At 49.4% G+C, this 17,190-nt stretch overlaps 10 protein-coding genes across 10 annotated transcripts; 4 read left to right on the forward strand and 6 right to left on the reverse strand.

Moving 5' to 3' along the window:
- Positions 1–526: 526 nt before the first annotated feature.
- On the reverse strand, positions 527–2,358 carry N7508_006507 (uncharacterized protein; the record flags this gene model as incomplete). The annotated part of the gene is made up of 5 exons (XM_058464573.1): positions 527–768; positions 829–1,040; positions 1,092–1,610; positions 1,659–1,936; positions 1,993–2,358. 5 exons carry the CDS (start codon positions 2,356–2,358, stop codon positions 527–529), a joined length of 1,617 nt encoding a protein of 538 aa, XP_058318426.1.
- A 650-nt stretch (positions 2,359–3,008) lies between these two features.
- On the forward strand, positions 3,009–4,112 carry N7508_006508 (glycoside hydrolase family 88/105 protein; the record flags this gene model as incomplete). Its single annotated transcript, XM_058464574.1, has 1 exon — positions 3,009–4,112. One exon carries the CDS (start codon positions 3,009–3,011, stop codon positions 4,110–4,112), a length of 1,104 nt encoding a protein of 367 aa, XP_058318427.1.
- A 217-nt stretch (positions 4,113–4,329) lies between these two features.
- Positions 4,330–4,761, reverse strand: N7508_006509 (uncharacterized protein; the record flags this gene model as incomplete). Its single annotated transcript, XM_058464575.1, has 2 exons — positions 4,330–4,395; positions 4,459–4,761. 2 exons carry the CDS (start codon positions 4,759–4,761, stop codon positions 4,330–4,332), a joined length of 369 nt encoding a protein of 122 aa, XP_058318428.1.
- A 1,240-nt stretch (positions 4,762–6,001) lies between these two features.
- On the forward strand, positions 6,002–7,489 carry N7508_006510 (aldehyde dehydrogenase family protein; the record flags this gene model as incomplete). Its single annotated transcript, XM_058464576.1, has 2 exons — positions 6,002–6,031; positions 6,083–7,489. The coding sequence occupies 2 exons, from the start codon at positions 6,002–6,004 to the stop codon at positions 7,487–7,489; spliced, it is 1,437 nt and encodes a 478-aa protein (XP_058318429.1).
- A 585-nt stretch (positions 7,490–8,074) lies between these two features.
- N7508_006511 (sugar porter family MFS transporter) lies at positions 8,075–10,412 on the reverse strand (the record flags this gene model as incomplete). The annotated part of the gene is made up of 7 exons (XM_058464577.1): positions 8,075–8,328; positions 8,393–8,492; positions 8,544–8,856; positions 8,908–9,283; positions 9,338–9,455; positions 9,508–9,798; positions 10,287–10,412. The coding sequence occupies 7 exons, from the start codon at positions 10,410–10,412 to the stop codon at positions 8,075–8,077; spliced, it is 1,578 nt and encodes a 525-aa protein (XP_058318430.1).
- Positions 10,413–10,644: 232 nt separating this feature from the next.
- Positions 10,645–10,848, reverse strand: N7508_006512 (GNAT family N-acetyltransferase; the record flags this gene model as incomplete). Its single annotated transcript, XM_058464578.1, has 1 exon — positions 10,645–10,848. The coding sequence occupies one exon, from the start codon at positions 10,846–10,848 to the stop codon at positions 10,645–10,647; it is 204 nt and encodes a 67-aa protein (XP_058318431.1).
- Positions 10,849–10,912: 64 nt separating this feature from the next.
- N7508_006513 (Acyl-CoA N-acyltransferase) lies at positions 10,913–11,158 on the reverse strand (the record flags this gene model as incomplete). Its single annotated transcript, XM_058464579.1, has 1 exon — positions 10,913–11,158. The coding sequence occupies one exon, from the start codon at positions 11,156–11,158 to the stop codon at positions 10,913–10,915; it is 246 nt and encodes an 81-aa protein (XP_058318432.1).
- A 307-nt stretch (positions 11,159–11,465) lies between these two features.
- N7508_006514 (putative endo-1,4-beta-glucanase) lies at positions 11,466–12,786 on the reverse strand (the record flags this gene model as incomplete). Its single annotated transcript, XM_058464580.1, has 4 exons — positions 11,466–11,912; positions 11,974–12,148; positions 12,199–12,541; positions 12,597–12,786. The coding sequence occupies 4 exons, from the start codon at positions 12,784–12,786 to the stop codon at positions 11,466–11,468; spliced, it is 1,155 nt and encodes a 384-aa protein (XP_058318433.1).
- Positions 12,787–14,430: 1,644 nt separating this feature from the next.
- On the forward strand, positions 14,431–15,695 carry N7508_006515 (cobalamin-independent methionine synthase II family protein; the record flags this gene model as incomplete). The annotated part of the gene is made up of 2 exons (XM_058464581.1): positions 14,431–14,913; positions 14,970–15,695. The coding sequence occupies 2 exons, from the start codon at positions 14,431–14,433 to the stop codon at positions 15,693–15,695; spliced, it is 1,209 nt and encodes a 402-aa protein (XP_058318434.1).
- Positions 15,696–16,091: 396 nt separating this feature from the next.
- Positions 16,092–17,089, forward strand: N7508_006516 (uncharacterized protein; the record flags this gene model as incomplete). Its single annotated transcript, XM_058464582.1, has 3 exons — positions 16,092–16,263; positions 16,311–16,405; positions 16,466–17,089. The coding sequence occupies 3 exons, from the start codon at positions 16,092–16,094 to the stop codon at positions 17,087–17,089; spliced, it is 891 nt and encodes a 296-aa protein (XP_058318435.1).
- Between the last annotated feature and the right edge of the window lie 101 nt (positions 17,090–17,190).

Raw genomic sequence — 17,190 nt, forward strand, 5'->3', positions numbered from 1 at the left:
TGAATTGACAAGTCACGTTTTGTGAGGCAACTGCGAGTCGAGGCGGAGACCGCCGACACGCGATCCGCTACTGAGGGGATTTGATAAGATATCACCCGAACCTTCCTTCGTATTCTCTTATTCTTCTGTGATGCTAATTGTTTCTGACGTCTGTCATTTCCTTGAGGGGTACTCCAAGATTATGTCAACGTTTTTACTTTATGTCCATTCCTGTGGAGAATTTCAGGGCCTAGTGGAATGTCTCATACTAATGTGGGGTGCCGGAGAGGCACGCAACGAGATCAGGAGATAGAATAAAACAAAAGCGATATATATAACTGGCTATCTAGTGATCCACAAAATTACCCTCGAAAAACAACTCTGAAAGGAGTTACAGACGACCATGCATAAAGTCTGACGTTCTACAAGGTAAATATAAGAGAACAGACCGATGTCGGCAGTCCGACATAATCACATTTAGACTAAAACCAAGTACCAATGACCCATTGAACTAACCCAAACAAATTGTCAAATCATCAAAGGGTATCTAATAAACATATCGGAAATTCATGTTCTCCTGATCAGTCTTATCCTCGAAAGCGTGGACCAGGTTAGGATCCGCAGCGCTGAGTCCAGACTCTGCCAACAGCTTATCCTTTTTGGCGTTCTGGCGCTTGAGGTAGAAGCGGAGATAAATGACAGCGGAGACCATGCAGGCGTAGCAGGCCAGGTGGACACTCCAGGCGATGTGGTACCGTGGGGCATCTGTATCGAGGAAGACTTGGGGGCCTGGGCTTGTTAGTATGGCTCAGACTATGTATATTGGAGAAGGGGATGGGTGGGGCCTACCGATTGCATTTCCGGCGGCCCAAGACACGAAGGTCGCTGCAACTACGGTTGCCTTCTTGGTTTGTCCGGCGACATTTCGGGACACCATTGACAGGGTGAGGGTCTGGGCGGACCAGAAGGACATGGTGATGTAGTAACTAATCAACAGGCCGACCTTTGTGGAGAGGGTTGTGTTCTCGACGGTCATCAGGACGATGGTTCCAATAAATGAACTGTCGCACGTTAGTGTAACTCGGGTAGAACCAAGGGGCCGAGAAACATACGGAATGATGAAACCCAACATAACCAGCAGATTCTGGTTATACTTCTTGACCAACCAAGCAGACGACAACAGAATAACAATGATATAAGCACCAAGGACCATAGCAAGCAACTGAGTCTGCAAGGTAGTAAAGTTGAAACTCTTAATGATGATAGTGAAGAAAGCACCCAGTCCACTGGTGGGAAGAGTTGTGAACATCTGCACGGCACAATAGCACCACATCTGGGGATCGCGGAAAGCCTCCCACATCTGATATGAACGGAATTGTCTGTTCTGGATACCGGTCTGGTTGGAACGGAGACGCTCGACCATCAGGCGCTTATCTTCCTCGGTGAAGCACTTGGCACGCATAGGCGAGTCGGGCATGTACCAGATGACGAAGAGTCCCCAGATTACGGAAATGCATCCGTAGGTGAGGAAGAGGGCTTGCCACGATTTGATGACTTTGTCGGAGCCGATTAGGGTGAAGCAGTAAGCTAGGAGACCACCGACGATTTGTTGGGTGCCGTTCATCATGTACCTATTTCTGTTAGATGATGGTCATTTATTTGGTTGTGTCTCGACTTACCAGTATGTGACAGTAGCCGCCTGCTCCTCTCTCTTGTACCACATCGATGACAGAGTAACGAAGATAGGTTGGCAACAGGCCTCGAAGATACCCAGCAAGGTGCGGACGGTGACCAATCCGGCGAAGTTGTGGCAAGCAGCGTGGAGGGCCAGAATTGTACCCCAGAGGCAAATGTTGATGCCCAGATACTTACCAATTGGGACGCGTTGGATAATCCAGTTGGTTGGGTATTCGACCGTGAGGACGGCGATGTAAATACAGGTAGTCAACCAAGAATACTAATTCAACAGCAAGGTTAGTATAAGAACGCAAAATACAGCACCAATAAACATACCTTTTGTCCATCCTCCAAACCCGCATCTGTCTTGATGCCCATAATAGCAGAGAAAGACATAGTTCCCTTGTCCAAAGCCTGCAGGAAATATGTGCATATCATAATGACCAGAACACGACGATCGATCAAACGTTTGAGACGCTTCTCAGTCTCCGCATCAATCTCCACTGCCACATCGGCAGCATAAGCCTGGACTTCCTTGTCGACACGGCTAGTATCCATATTATTCTTCTTCAAATCTTCACCAGAGAGGACCTGCTCGACATGGGAGATATCCTGCTTGTTCTGGTATTCGCCCATCTCGACCTGGTGTTGAACAGGAGCAGTCTCAATGCCCTGCTGGGGCTGATCCTTGCCGGCGGCCATGGTAAGTAATAGTCGGCGCACCAAGGTAGCTCAAGTACATAGGAGACGAGACTGGAGTTTTAGCGACGGAGTCAAACCTCCTTATAATGGCAGTCAATTTACCAGGACCGTGCATACTTCCATCCTAACCACATTCAATACGATTAGCCGAGTCAAGCCAGACGGTTCTGACAGTCATGTGGCTTGAACTTGCTTTCAGCCTACTATTAACCGAGATCAAGCACAGTGGCTGCCAGACTCTTTACCCCGGGATTTCTTGGCAAGGAACAGACTAACTTTCCCCGCTGCAGAGTCCGGGGAAGCACTAACCCGAGCTGAGAATTCTCATGACTCGCTTAAACGGGTGGAGACCGGGGAAAGCCCCATGGACGAGTCTCCAGTGGCCGTTTAACGCACCTGTAGACCATGGGGGTTAAATGACTCGGGCATCTCTCACCCGAAAGGAGCTTGCCCCACGCGGGGAACGGACGTGGCGTCCACCTCCACAGCTCATTAGTGGAAGAACTTTTAACACCAACACTTATTAGGGCTCCCGGACCTGGCGTTCAGCTAATATTTTTATTTTCACCGGTCCATAACAAAGAGGCAAAGTTGACCTGATTCGTCGGGCAATGATTCACATTCAAGATCCCAACATCTCACATCTCACCATGGCCACTCCCAAGCCTACCGGCCCCGAAATCCACAAGGCCGTCAACCTCCTCATCAACAACCTGGTCAACATCAAAGATGAAAGCGGCAAGTTCCTCCTTCCTCTCCCAGACGGCCGCATAATCGACACAAAGTCATGGGCAGGCTGGGAATGGACGCACGGCATTGGCCTGTACGGTGTATGGAAATACTACGAACTCACGGGCGATGATCGACTCCTCAAAATAATCGAAGACTGGTTCGCAGACCGCTTTGCTGAAGGCGGCACAACAAAGAACATCAACACAATGGCCGTCTTCCTCACACTCGCCTATGTTTACGAGAAGACCGGCAATGCCACATATCTCCCCTGGCTCGATTCCTGGGCTGAATGGGCCATGCATGAATTGCCTCGTACCCGATACGGGGGTATGCAGCATATGACATACATCACGGAGAATTATCAGCAGCTCTGGGATGATACCTTGATGATGACGGTGATGCCACTGGCGAAGATTGGAAAGCTCCTCAACAGGCCTGAGTACATTGATGAGGCCAAGAAGCAGTTCCTGACCCATATCAAGTATCTCTTCGATACGAAGACCGGGCTATGGTTCCATGGGTGGACGTTCGAAGACGGTGGTCACAATTTCGCCGATGCGCGCTGGGCTCGTGGTAACAGTTGGGTTACTATTGTCATTCCGGAGATTATTGAGTTGCTGGACTTGCAGCCCAATGACCCTATTCGTCTCCACTTGATTGATACCCTTGAAGCACAATGTGAGGCTCTCCAGCGTCTGCAGTCTCCTTCTGGTGCGTGGCACACTCTCCTCGACCACCCCGATTCATATGTCGAGGCATCTGCCACAGCTGGATTCGCATATGGTATCCTCAAGGCTGTGCGGAAACGCTACATTGGTTCCCAGTACCGCGCTGTTGCGGAAAAGGCTATCACTGCTGTGATGGGTCATATCGATGAACAGGGTGAATTGCAGAATACCAGCTTCGGTACTGGCATGGGTGACTGTCTTGAATTTTACAAGCAGATCCCTTTGACGTCTATGCCATATGGTCAGGCCATGGCCATTATGGCTCTTGGTGAGTCATTGCGTGGTCTGCTGTGAGTGGGGTTTGTTCGTTTGTATCATGACTTGCATTATAGAAGTGTACATAGTTGTTACTTGGATAGATGACGATTCATAGATAATGTGATCAAGATGAATGAAATAGATTATATACAGTTTGTGTAGAACCGGAATTGGCATCATATTATACAATCAAACAACAAGACAAGGGATATCGACAAATAGCTTCATAGCTCATGACATCGTACAGCGTAACTTAGTAGACACGATGGGTGCGGCTTCCACGTCCATCAGTGCCATGCATGCGACGGGTTCCAGCAGCCTAAATTGGGTTTATGTTAGTTGTGTTCAAAGTTGAATTGTTTGGGTGTGGGGTAGTGCTCACCTTGACACCGGGACGGTGGGTCAAAGAGCCCTTCAACTTCATCATGGCTCCCGAGAATTTGTCACCGAGGCTTGCCTTGCGGCGGTGGTGGTGGGCTGGTGCGGTGCGGGTAGTTGTCGCTCCATAGCCATGACCGTGGTGACCATGTGTGGCATGCGTGCCATGCGTGGCTTGTGTGCCGTTGGGATGGGTGGTAGTGGTAGTCTTGACAGTGCGTGATCTCGCATTACGGCCCTTGAGACGGGTCATCAGTGTAGGCTTGGTGGTGCGAGTGACAGTGGGATTGCGACGGCGATGGAACATCTTGAAGGACTGCAGTGGATCTTAAAATATTTTGAAATAGTAAAGTTGATCAGGAAGATATTGTGTGTATTGAATGTGTTGGTTGAATATATATCTCAAATCCTCACGATAAACATCCTCTTTATATAGACGAATTTCACCCATGACACAGTGGAACTTGATATCTGCTCGACGTACGCCAAGCACCAACTCGCTTTCCACAACGAAAGATAAGACTTGTTGACAGAAGAGGCGCTCACGCGGGACGTCATCCGAAGGTCGATCATCGTGAAGATACCCACTCAGTACAGTGTCGCCACCATGCAAGGGTCCTGCCAGAAATAGCTACACGGGCTATTGGCACACTGATGTTTGCGATCGACATGGCTTGCAAGGATATAAATTAACACTACGTGTGGATGATGAAGGAACGCGAAGTATGCGCTGATGTCATAGATACTGGTCTGTGCGCCAAGAATTCCATCATCTTTTCTTCTTCTCTTCAACGTCCACACAAATCTTTGTCTCGCCAAAGTCGGTCTGCCTTCACCGAAAACTCGATTGTGTCTTCAGTGCGGTCGCGTCATGCAGCTGTGGTGCGACCCCAGCTTGGCGGCACCTATGTCGTGACAAAACTCACCTTTCTCGTTCTGGTATGAAGCAAAGAATCCTGTTATACGAGAAGACAAGGAAAATATATCAGTCGACAAACCTCGGAGTCGAGTTTTGACCCCTTCTCCAAGAGCTCACCTGCAGTAAGCAGCCACATGTTAGCAAGAAAGCGGCTGCAACACGGGACAAGTACCGTCTTGACATCCGGCAGTCATTGGGATGCCGAAATCCCACGCCGACACAGTTGATGCTGAGTTCTGGAGTAGAATCAAGACCGGAAACGGATTTGATTATGTCAATTCTGGGTATACGGGGAATCCCCGCACTTTGCCAAGTGCTTATTTTGGGTATCTGCGGCGAATCAGTGCAGTGTGAAGCCGAATGCTGACAGCTAAGTTCAATGGACTGGTCATCGAGAGTGGTCCTGCGGCCAGGATTGCCTTTAAATTGCCATCTCCGGGCATACTATAGGTATGGGGCTCGGACTTAATTGTATCTTCCGTAGCTAGTCTCCGTCGTTCGGGCGTGTTTCGCGGCTGGAGCTCTGGGGATGTTATTATAAAGTCAGCCACATTGCGTGAGATTCCGCGCTTCCTTAGTCTCCATTTTCAATATTCAATATATCCAACTTGCAATCTAAGCTGTGAAGATGACGGACTCTACGCCATTGGACTTTACTGTTAGCCTCCCACACATCCTTATCTAAGAGCCGCTCACTAACTCGTATTAGACCTTCTCCAATGTCATCAACAACGAACTGACCTCGAGTTCACAAACCCGAACTGGAATCAACCCTGCCACAACTGAACCTAACCCACCCGTCCCAGTATCAACTCAAGATGACCTCGACAAGGCCGTGAAAGCCGCTAGAACCGCATTCAAGACCTGGTCCAAGACCTCCTTCAATGAGCGGCGCAAAGCCCTCAACGCCTGGGCCGACGCCATCGACGCCAACGCAGATGGCTTCGCAAAGACCCTGACAATGGAGCAGGGCAAGCCATTGACACAAGCAAGCGCCGAAGTCGGAATGGTAGGCACCTGGACCCGTGGACTCAGCTCAATCGAAATCAAAGAGAACGTCATTGAAGAGACAGACGACCGCAAGATCGTGCAGCGCTATACACCCATGGGTGTGGTCGGTGCCATCGTTCCCTGGAACTTCCCTGTCCTACTGGCTGTGGGCAAAATCGTGTCAGCTGTCTACACAGGCAATCCCGTGATCGTGAAACCATCCCCGTTCACACCATACTGCGACCTGAAGCTCGCCGAGCTAGCAGCCCACTTCTTCCCACCGGGAGTGATCCAATGTCTCAGCGGCGACGACTCCCTGGGTCCCATGTTCACCGACCACGCCGGTATCGACAAAATCAGCTTCACAGGCTCAATCATAACCGGCAAGCGAGTCATGGCCTCCTGCGCTAAGACCCTCAAACGCGTAACCCTCGAACTAGGCGGTAATGACCCAGCAATCATCTGTAACGACGTAGACATTGACGCGGTGATCCCCAAAATCGGAATCCTTTCTTACCTCTGCAGTTCGCAGATCTGTATGATGATCAAACGCCTTTACGTCCACGAAGAGATCTACGACGCCTTCTTGGAGAAACTAATCACATTCGTCAAAACCCTGAAAGTAGGCAACGGAACCGAAGCAGACACCTTTTTCGGACCCGTCCAGAATGAAATGCAATTCAAAAAAGCCAAAGAACTGTTCTCCACTATCAAAACTGAGAACCTGAAACCCGCACTCGGAGGTACCATCGAAAACTCCGCGGGATACTTCATCCATCCCACGATTATCGATAACCCGCCTGACTCCTCGCGCGTCGTACAGGAAGAACCCTTCGCTCCTATTCTGCCAATTATGAAATGGTCCAATGAAGATGATGTAATTGAGCGTGCTAATGCGCTGGAAACGGGCCTCGGAGCATCAGTCTGGTCGAAGGATTTCGAGCGCGCGACACGCATTGCGGATCAACTGCAGTCTGGTTCGGTTTGGGTTAATAGCCATTTTGATGTTTCGCCCACTGCGCCTTTTGGGGGCCATAAGCAGAGTGGAATGGGTGTCGAATGGGGTCTTACTGGTCTGCTAGGTTATTGTAATTCGCAGACGCAGTGGCTTAAGAAGAGCTTTTAGGTTGAGAATAGGAATTGGCTACACACAATTTGACCTCTCTTTCTTCGTCTCTTTTTTAGCCTCTTTTTTGACCTCTTTCTTGTCCAACTTCAAGTGCCTTGGATAGATGATCTAGCTCATTCAGATGAGGACGGTAGGGAAGGACTGATGATATCTGTTGTAGTTTACTTTTTTGATGTTATGGTTTGTTCCATCGTTCTGTGTTGCATTTGATTGGGAGAGCTACAACGGCAGCCATAAGTCCTTTCACATATCCTGTCTTTCATGGTTTGAAGAGCTCACCCGATGTGGATTTCTCGTTGGACATATATCCTTTCAGTGCTGATTCATTGATAACTCTATAACTCTATATCAGAGCTTAGAATGTCATTCAGTGTACATCCTTCGTCCTCTTTTGTCATTGTTTACTAAGATTTTTTTTAATTACTTTTGCTCATTTTGTAGTGCCTCGGGGTTCACTCTTTTTTCAGTATGGGATTAGCCACGGATATGCTAGATTCTGAGACGGCTCAAGGTCTGTATCTGTACTTGAAGGTCCATATCTAATTCTATGTACAATGTGTCATAATATATTCATGAAGTCAATCAAGGATGCTGAACATCCTCAATCATGCCAGTCTGCTGCTTGCCCTCGAGTTCTGTCTCCTGAGCATGTTGATGTGGAACGACGGGACGGCCACCGGAAGAGAATACGCCACCAGTGAAGCCACCCTTTGCGAAGATCAAGTTGATATCTTCGAGTTCGAGGCCCTTTGTTTCTGGGTAGAAAAAGTAGACAATTGGAATCCAGAGAAAGTTGAGCACAGCGAAACTCACAAAGACACGCCAGCCGATGTTTTCTGTGAATAGTCGTTAGTCCAAATCATCTCGGATGGGGATCGGGCAAGCAAGGGGAAAACTTACGAATTGCAATGGGTGTAATCTTGACCACCGCAAAGACGGAAAGCCAGTTAAATGCAGATGCAATAGCAGCATTTTTGGATCGAAGAGATGTCGTACTAATCTGAGGAAGAGGTCAGCTTGTATCAAGAAGATATCTCAAAGGATGACTTGCCTCTGACGGGTAGAACCAGGGGACAGGCAACCATCCAAGACCATAGAAGATTTGGAACAAGAATATGAAAGCAGTTGCACCGTAGGCGTCTTGTGTCTTGCCAATAGATAGGAGGATAGCAACCATAACAAAGCAGAGGCAAAGTCCGGCTGCAGATACCATGAGTAGGATACGGCGACCAAACTTATCCATCATCAACAAAGGAAGGGCAGATCCGACGAGGTATGCGAGGGAGGTGCAGCCCGATAGAATCATAGACATGTTTCTCCCCATATGAAGGGCATCTGTATAAACGGTAGGGGCGTAGTAATTACTGTTTCAGTCAGTATCTGTTCAACTTGTATACGCATTTTTGAATACCTACATCATGTTCGAACCAGTAAACTGCTGCATGATTTCAATGAAGATAATCAAGAGCAGTCGACGCCAGTTTTGAAGTTTTCCATGGGTGAAGAAGTCGCGCCAGCCGACTTCATTCCCTTGGATATCTTCGTGAACAGCCTTCTCGATGTCTGCCAGAGTCTGGATGACGATTGGATCGTCCAGCGAGGCGTCGTTGATAGCGGCAACAACATCCCGAGCTTCTTCGTATCGGTCATTTTTCATGAGCCATCGTGGTGTTTCTGGAAGTCCGACCACTTGGAGGACCAGGCAGACAGCGAAAAATGCTTGGAATGCCAAGGGTAGCCGCCATTGCAGGGAGGAATCGGTGAAACTGGTACCATAATCGAGCCAATAAGCTAGGAAAAAAGTCAGTGGCTGTCCAAGGTCATAGGATGACGAGGACCAATTACCGATGCAGAGACCGAGGATTGTCATAGTTCCCTGTAGCGTGAGAAGTGTTCCTCGGATGTCGGATGGTGCACTTTCACTCTGATAGACAGGAGCTGTACTGCTATTCATTCCATTGCCCTGTACGCCCTATTAGTTCTAGAGCCTCCAACAGGACAGGGAGAGGACGCACTACGCCTGTAACAATACGGCCAACAATAAGTTGAGCCACCGTGCTCGAAGAAGCTAGAATGATAGTTCCAATAATCATGACTGTGCCACCGGCCATCAACATCCAGCGTCGACCGTACCGTTCACCAATGAAGAAAACCAGAATTGAACCAATGATACAACCAATGTCATAGAGGGCGACGATGTCACCTTGCAAATTGGCATCTGGATGGCCAAAATCACGACCAAATCTGTTGTCTGCTCCCACCAAACCACTCATCACACCCTGGTCATAGCCGAGCAAGAGGAATGCCTGTTTTTCACCGTCAGTCCTCAATTGACAAGCTGTTTATTCATAACAATTCACATGCCTGACTTGAACATGCCGTAAAAGCAAAGACAAGGGATCTCCCTCGAAAATTATGTTTCCACATTGTGAAAATTATGCTGAAGTGGATCGAGAAGAATCAGTTTTCCTCAAGCCAGCAGAAGAGTGCGAATAGACGTGAAGCCCTTTTAGGCTAGAGAAAAGGGACTGGCGAGATCCGACGCCCCCCAGGGCATAAATCAGCCACGACGCTTGATCGGCGGGTCAATTGCTGAATACGCTCTCCCCAGGTCATATCTCCACCATCCACTTCACCCTGGGCCAATCAGTCTGGGGATTCTGGAGAAGAAGTCGGGGGCTCGGGGTGGGGGAATCCGAATGCGGATAATACGGGGCTTGATAACTGCGGGCTGGTGTGATATGCGACATCCCTTGGGCATTTACCCACGGGCCGACGGGGCATGGTGAGCTACAGGTTGAAGGGATTGGGCGCTCGGGTTTCCCGTTCCACGGAGCGTGGAGACGTCGGCTTCCCCACGTTCGGGATAGTGCACGCCGAGGGTGGACCCGGGGTCGCCAGGGGATGCGGAGATGGGCATTTTTAATGCGATGATTTTATCTGGGCAGTCTGATGCTACTGGCAGGAGTAATTTGTGCAGGAATCAATTGTTCATCGGGGGTGGCGAAGGGTGAAAAGTTGGGTGGCTACGGCTTGATCCCGTCGCCAAGGCCGTGCATGCCTCGATGTGTACACTACACTATATCTACATTCTTCCTTGGCATGGAGTAGAACATGCAATGGAATTCCCCATATTTCTATAGTTTGCGGATCTAATATTCAAGGATCATACCCAGCGAGGCCGGCGCACTATCCACAAACCCGTTCTTCACATACAACGGTCTCCCCGGCCCATCAGCCAACAACGAAATATAAGGTTTCCCATCTGCCGGAGCATCCTGCTTGATCTTCGCCACTAATGTCTTGAGAATAGCATCTCCAAGTCCTTTCCTCTGATGCTCTGGGTCGACAGCCATATCCGCAATATGGAAATACCTAGGCGCATCACATTTAGTCTGACGTCGCAAGAATGTCAATATATCACGGAAAGTACCAGCCGCCGTCTCCTATGATTCTCCCCATACCAACTGTCTTTGGAATTGAGCCGTTCTCTTCAAATGCCATGTAGCATCCGTACCAGCTCCCCGTGGAGATCGCAGCAGCCTGGGAAGGGGTCTTGGCTGATAAGCCCGCAGCGGAGCGGAGATGTAGGTATTCAGGGGTTGAAGGGTACCCGTCATGAAGGACGTAACCGGAAGGAAGAGCTCGACTGTTCAATGATGGCATCTTGGCTCTTTGCATACAGGTCTCAACTGGAAAATGAATAGTGTTGACTCTGCGGGGGACGCCGGTCCCCACCTTGCTTAACGGAACAGTTGGGGCTCACCGGACGGAAATTGCCGCCCCTTTCATGCCCTGCTTTGTTTAGCGCCGGCCACTATATACCACACACCGTGCATTGCATGTTCAATTTTAGAAATTGAAGCGAAAAAAAACGTGTTCAAAATTCATTTCGGTTACTTGCTTATGTCACGTTTCCAGTATATCGTCCAGCGACACCTCTCCATGCACGTTATATGCAACTACGCCCCACTCAAGCGGCTGTGGGAACACACTGCGAATAGTAGGGATTCATCGATGAGCAGGTGGCTTGAATGTTGCAGGCCGTAGCCCCACTCCAGTTGTTTCCTCCGCACTGACCGTAGACGGACTGGGTCGCGCTGCTTCCTGCAGTTGCAGTGGTTGTGCTCGCGCGCATGGTTGTTGACATTGTGCTTGCCACCGTTGTAGGTGCTACGGCTGTCGGGGCTGTCGTTTTGGGTGCTGCAGTGGTGGTTGAGGTTCCTGTGGGGGCCACGGTAGTAGACTTCACCGTCGTTGCCGATGATGCTGTGACTGCGCTACCTGCTGCGGTTGTCTGGGCTGAAGTCGCAGTGGCTGCAGTACCTAATCCGGTGATTGGGGTCCCAGTGGCTGTGATTGCGGATGTTGTTTGTGTAATTGAGACGGCACCACTGTACAGAGTAGGGCCCGGGACAACCTATGTTCAGAGGTGGTCAGCTCTTTGTTCAATGTTTGGCGACAGGGGAAGGGCAACTCACGTATGTTGACAGAGAAGCATAGATGTTGACCAAGATGCCAGCGTCGATCGGACTGTAGAGCTCAGTGCCAAGGACACCTGCCGGGTCATCGGTTCCAGATCCAGTGACCTGCAGATTGAAACACTGAGGGTAGCTTTGAGCTCCTCCCTGTTCACCGGCGCTGTGAAGGGCAATTCTGGAGATGTCAGTCAGAATCACGATTTTTACCGAGACGAATGTACGTACAACTCATGTCGAAGCACATAGTAACCTGGCGCAATAGTGGGAGGTATCTCAACCATCCACGAGGAGCCTTGAGCAATGAGTTGGTCGTCACCCCAAATTCCAGGTACCGTGGTGTCATCCACAAGTCCAACACCATCGATTTTGAAGAACTCAAGCGAGGTCTTGTCAGCAGTCTCGCAGCCTGCTGAGCCACAGTTGGCCAGGTAGTCGATGACGGGGCCGTGGTGAGTTTTAGGCCAGTCCGTCCACTGCAGGAAGACCTTGTCGCCGGCGGCTACTACCGCATGTCCCTTCGCGTTGGTGGCATTGAGATGGCAGATGATATCCGAGGTGGTATATTGATCTGTTACGTTGGATTAACCCTGGATACAGGGCGACAGGAATGTACAATCGCATACCTGGCGAGATAAAGCCATTAGCGGTATTAGGGGTTCCCCATGCTACGACAGTCGGCGGCGAATCTGTGTAGGGATAACTGTTAATATCCCAACCTCCAAATGAGACCCCGTTGATCACAATGTTTGTGATGTGGCCGTGGCCTGCGACCAGCGCAGAGAAAAGTGTGGGTGCAAGGAGTGTCTTGTACATTGCTGTAGTACTAGCAAGAAAGATGATGGTAGTTGAAATCGGCCAAGTTACCGGGCCAAGAGACGATATATATAGTTCGCCAAAGAGGAGTTCTTCTGGCTGCATGTTCTACTTCAGGACAGCTCCGAATTCCCAAACCGCCATGGAGTGAAACGTGAAACGCTAAACGCCAAACTCCAAAAAGTGCATTAAGCCACGGGACTTTTTGCTTGACTCCGTGTCCAGATGGCTTAGAATTTAATTCCATAGAAATTTAATTACAATGGGGCAGTTCCGAAACCGCTTTTAAAGGAAGTAGACATGACAGGCGCCTTTGGCATGTTGTCTGCGCACCTTCTACATCTACATCTGCGTGATCGCGCGTTTTACGTGGAATATGAGCGACTCTAGCCCATCCAATTCATCAAGCGATATTGAAAGCCGAAAGCAGATAGAAATGAAAGCAAACAGGATACAAAGCAAGCGAAAAAAAAAAGAAAAGAAAACGGATGAAATTGGGCAGAAATGTGATGATGAGGAAAGATAGAAGGAAGGAAGAAAAACAAAAATTAAAGCATTTGATAATGAACAATGTCGAGAAGGAGAATTAGAGAAGTGAGAGCAAATAGAGCTCATCTTGAATAGGATTGCATACAATCTGCTTCTGAATACTCTATTCAATTCTCTCTCGGTGTTTACAACGAATTTCGTGGGCGAACATTTCAGTCATGGCTTTCGTACTTGGGTACTTGATGCAGTAGTTCGGGCAAGCTTGCCTCCGGCCGCCAGCATCCTAACACTATTCGAGCCCGATAACGCGGACAATTCCAAAGGTCATGGCTTTTTATATCCTGTTAGGGAACTTGATCTGCTCGCCTCGCGGATGGGGGAAGAGGGAATTCTTGATTCATGACTTTGATTCGAACCTATTCGGCGCTTAGACACCGAGCACTCATGAATGCAAGATCTTCAGTGGCCACCATCAAGATATTAGTGGAGATTTCAGAATAACACGCAGCCACTGCGCCGACCTGGTCGTATGCATCTTCAGACTAGGAGACCTGGAAGGCTTGCATCCAGGCGGAGGGAGGTATGATCTGGTCGAAGCCGGTGCGGGAATTTATGTGGATATATCGGGTTCACGTCGAAGTAATATAATGAGTCAGTTTGAAAGGTAAGGTGATGAAGAAGAAAAATAGAGTGAAAAACATGAGAGAGCTCTCATATAGTGCAGATTAGAACTGGCGGCTCGCGGATGACAATCTATGGACTAGCTCACTCATCATCATATGTTCAATTTTCAGCATTCGCATCAGGACTATAACCTGGCTGATGTGATACGCAGGAGAATCACCAATACTATAAAGCACATTTGACATGCAATGATTTACAAGTAGAATGCACCACCAGAGGAGAATGCGCGCGGTGGTCAGATTTCTGTAGAAGAGAAGAATAATTGATCGGTAAGGATAATTATCAGGAATACAGAGGATATGAAAATAAGAAGATACAAACAAGAACACAAAGAAACCCACTTTATGCCGTTGGTGCGCTCGGGACTCCCAGCTCACCCCGCACCTCCCCACAATGCAGTCCCATGCGAGACTATAAAGACATTTCAGACGTCATAAGTTCAGATTCCCAATTCCTCAAATTCCAACAAAGATGGCACCCCCTTTCCGAGCTGAGCAAATTGGCTCTCTCATGCGCCCACAAGAGCTTCTAGACGCACGTTCAGCTGCCGGTGCAACAACCACGTACGCTCATCTCTCAGAGGAACTACACCGTGCAACAGAGGTAGCTATTGCACAGGCTGTCACCAAGCAAATCGAGCTCGGGATAAGACCGATTACATCGGGGGAATATGAGCGCGACAAGTTTTACTCCGGATTCTTTGAGAAACTTGCTGGAATGCAGGTTATCAATGATATTCCGGTCGGCAATGGATTTAGAACGGGCTTTCCTACGGTCAAGACATTGGAGAAGCTTGGTGTGAAAACACGGGACTCTCTCATTGCCGTGGACAAGATAAATCATGTGGAGAGTGCTTATCTGTCTGAGTGGAAGGCCTTGAGTGCTCTTCTTCCGCCCGCGAGGTGGCGGGAGTGTAAATTGACTATGCCGCCTATTACCCATCTTCATATGCAGGTATGTACTTGTACGTCCGATCGTTTTGTGTGGATAAGTCTCACCGAATCATGCAGATGGCCGTCGGTACTGCCTACAGCGCAAGCGCATACACCTCTGACGAGGAATACTTCCAAGATCTAGGAGCCGCCTACGCAGTCGAGTGGCGTATCTTGTACGAGGCAGGTCTTCGCTCGATCCAGATAGATGATCCAAATCTCCTATTCTTTGTTTCCGAAGAATTTAGATCTGGATGCGAGGTCGATGGAGTCGACCCAGACGCCTTACTAGACCAGTATATCTGGGCGCATAACCTCTGCCTCGCTTCAAAGCCGACAGACCTCCACGTGGGAATGCATCTCTGTCGCGGTAACATGGCTGGATCGAACCACATCATTAGTGGTTCATATGAACGCATCGCCAAGAGGATATTCAGCAAACTCAACTACGATACTTACTATCTCGAGTATGATACTGAGCGGGCGGGTGACTTTGAACCACTTCGACATTTGCCCATTGGGAAGAACGTCGTGCTTGGCGTGATTTCGACCAAAAGCCCTGAGTTGGAAGACATTGAGGAAATGGTTGCGCGTGTTTATGCTGCTGCTGAGATCATAGCTCGCGGACAGAGTCGCACTGTGGCTGATGTTCTTGATTCTTCGCTTGGTGTTAGTCCGCAGTGTGGATTTGCTAGTATGAGCAAAGGGGGTGGGGAAGGGATGACAATGTTTTTAATGTGGAAGAAGTTGGTACTGATGAAGGACTTGGCTCATCGCATCTGGGGTGAGAACCAGGGTGCCTGAGGAGGGGCTGGTGGTATATTCGTATTCGTCCTAATTCAACCCCATGTATAGACCTCAACCGCTGTACAATTTGTATGCATCGTTTCAGGTTCGAGTATCAGTGATGTTCTAGTGTGAGATTTGTAAATATTCAGACATTCGGAAGGCGCGATCACATAAGCAAATAGATTTCGACGAAACCCGACCGTTAACATCTCTCACTCAGATTTAGGGGGTCGTTTTCGCATTCGAAGCGAGCCGTTTGACGAGTGGAGAAAGGTTTACAGCCAAGAACGATTGATCAGGGGAACGATCGGCGGGTCCGCGTATGACTTCACCTCAGCCGTGGCATCCGAGATATAAAAGGCTCGGGTCGTCGCAGGTTTCGCATATCACACACGGAATTGCATCGTAGCCATGCGGTTTGAGACTCTTGCCCTGTTGCCCTTGGCAGCTCAGGCCGTCAATATCATCTCATCCAACGACGATGGCTGGGCCGAGGCCAATATCCGCGCAATGTTCGAGTCGCTGGGAAGCGCGGGACATTCGGTTGTGGTGTCTGCCCCGGCTGAAAACCAGAGTGGCACTGGTATGTGATGCACACCCCTTGATTACGCTCGTATTGACAAATTGTAGGATCCAAGATGAAGACTCCTACCAATTTGACGGAGGCATGCGAGTTTAATAGCTGCCCATCTGGCAGCCCGGCCGTGGGCTATAATGCATCGGAGGTTAGTCTTTTGGCGCTCAATTGCTGTCTCATTGTAAAAATCGTACTAATTCAATTAAAGCCTCGCCTCGGCTACGTTAATAGCTACCCAGCAACCTCGATGAAATACGGTATCGAGTCGCGCGCCCCGGAGTTCTTCGATGGACCTCCGGATGTGGCAGTCGCAGGTCCCAATGTCGGCAGCAACATTGGCATCGCGGTGTACTTTTCCGGTACTGTAGGCGCCACCACGTACGCCGCCGGCGCTGGTATCCCAGCAATTGCATTCTCCGGAGCCACTGGATCGCAGACATCCTGGAACGTGTCGCGCCCAAACTACAGCGACATCTACGCCGATCTCGCAACTAACCTCACCAATCACGTGGTGGCCGCTGGAAAGCCGTACCTGCCAGACGGTATCTGGCTGAATGTCAACTTCGGATCAGTCTCGGACTCCGAGTGCACTAGCCCGCAGGATTTCTCCTTCGTTCTGTCTCGCATTCACGTCGCTGTCCCACTCATTACACCAGACGATGTCACCACGTGTGGAAGTGACAGACTACCAAGCGAGATTGAGGTCTCGCTAGCTTCCGGCTGCTGGGCGAGTGTTTCAGTAGGCCTAGCGAGCTCGAAGAACGACGCCAATGCGACTATGCAGGGGGCGGTTTTGAAGAAACTGGACAATTTGCTGAGCTGCCTGTCGTGATTGGTGCGAAAATTCACTAAAGCAGGAACATGCAGCTCAAGTCTCTTGCCAATCACCACGTGTTGTAAATAGCCCTATTCAGCGCAACTAACATATTCACG

Source organism: Penicillium antarcticum (genome assembly GCF_028974205.1).
Source record: "Penicillium antarcticum strain IBT 31339 chromosome Unknown utg000006l_segment0_segment0, whole genome shotgun sequence".
Taxonomy (NCBI): domain Eukaryota; kingdom Fungi; phylum Ascomycota; class Eurotiomycetes; order Eurotiales; family Aspergillaceae; genus Penicillium; species Penicillium antarcticum.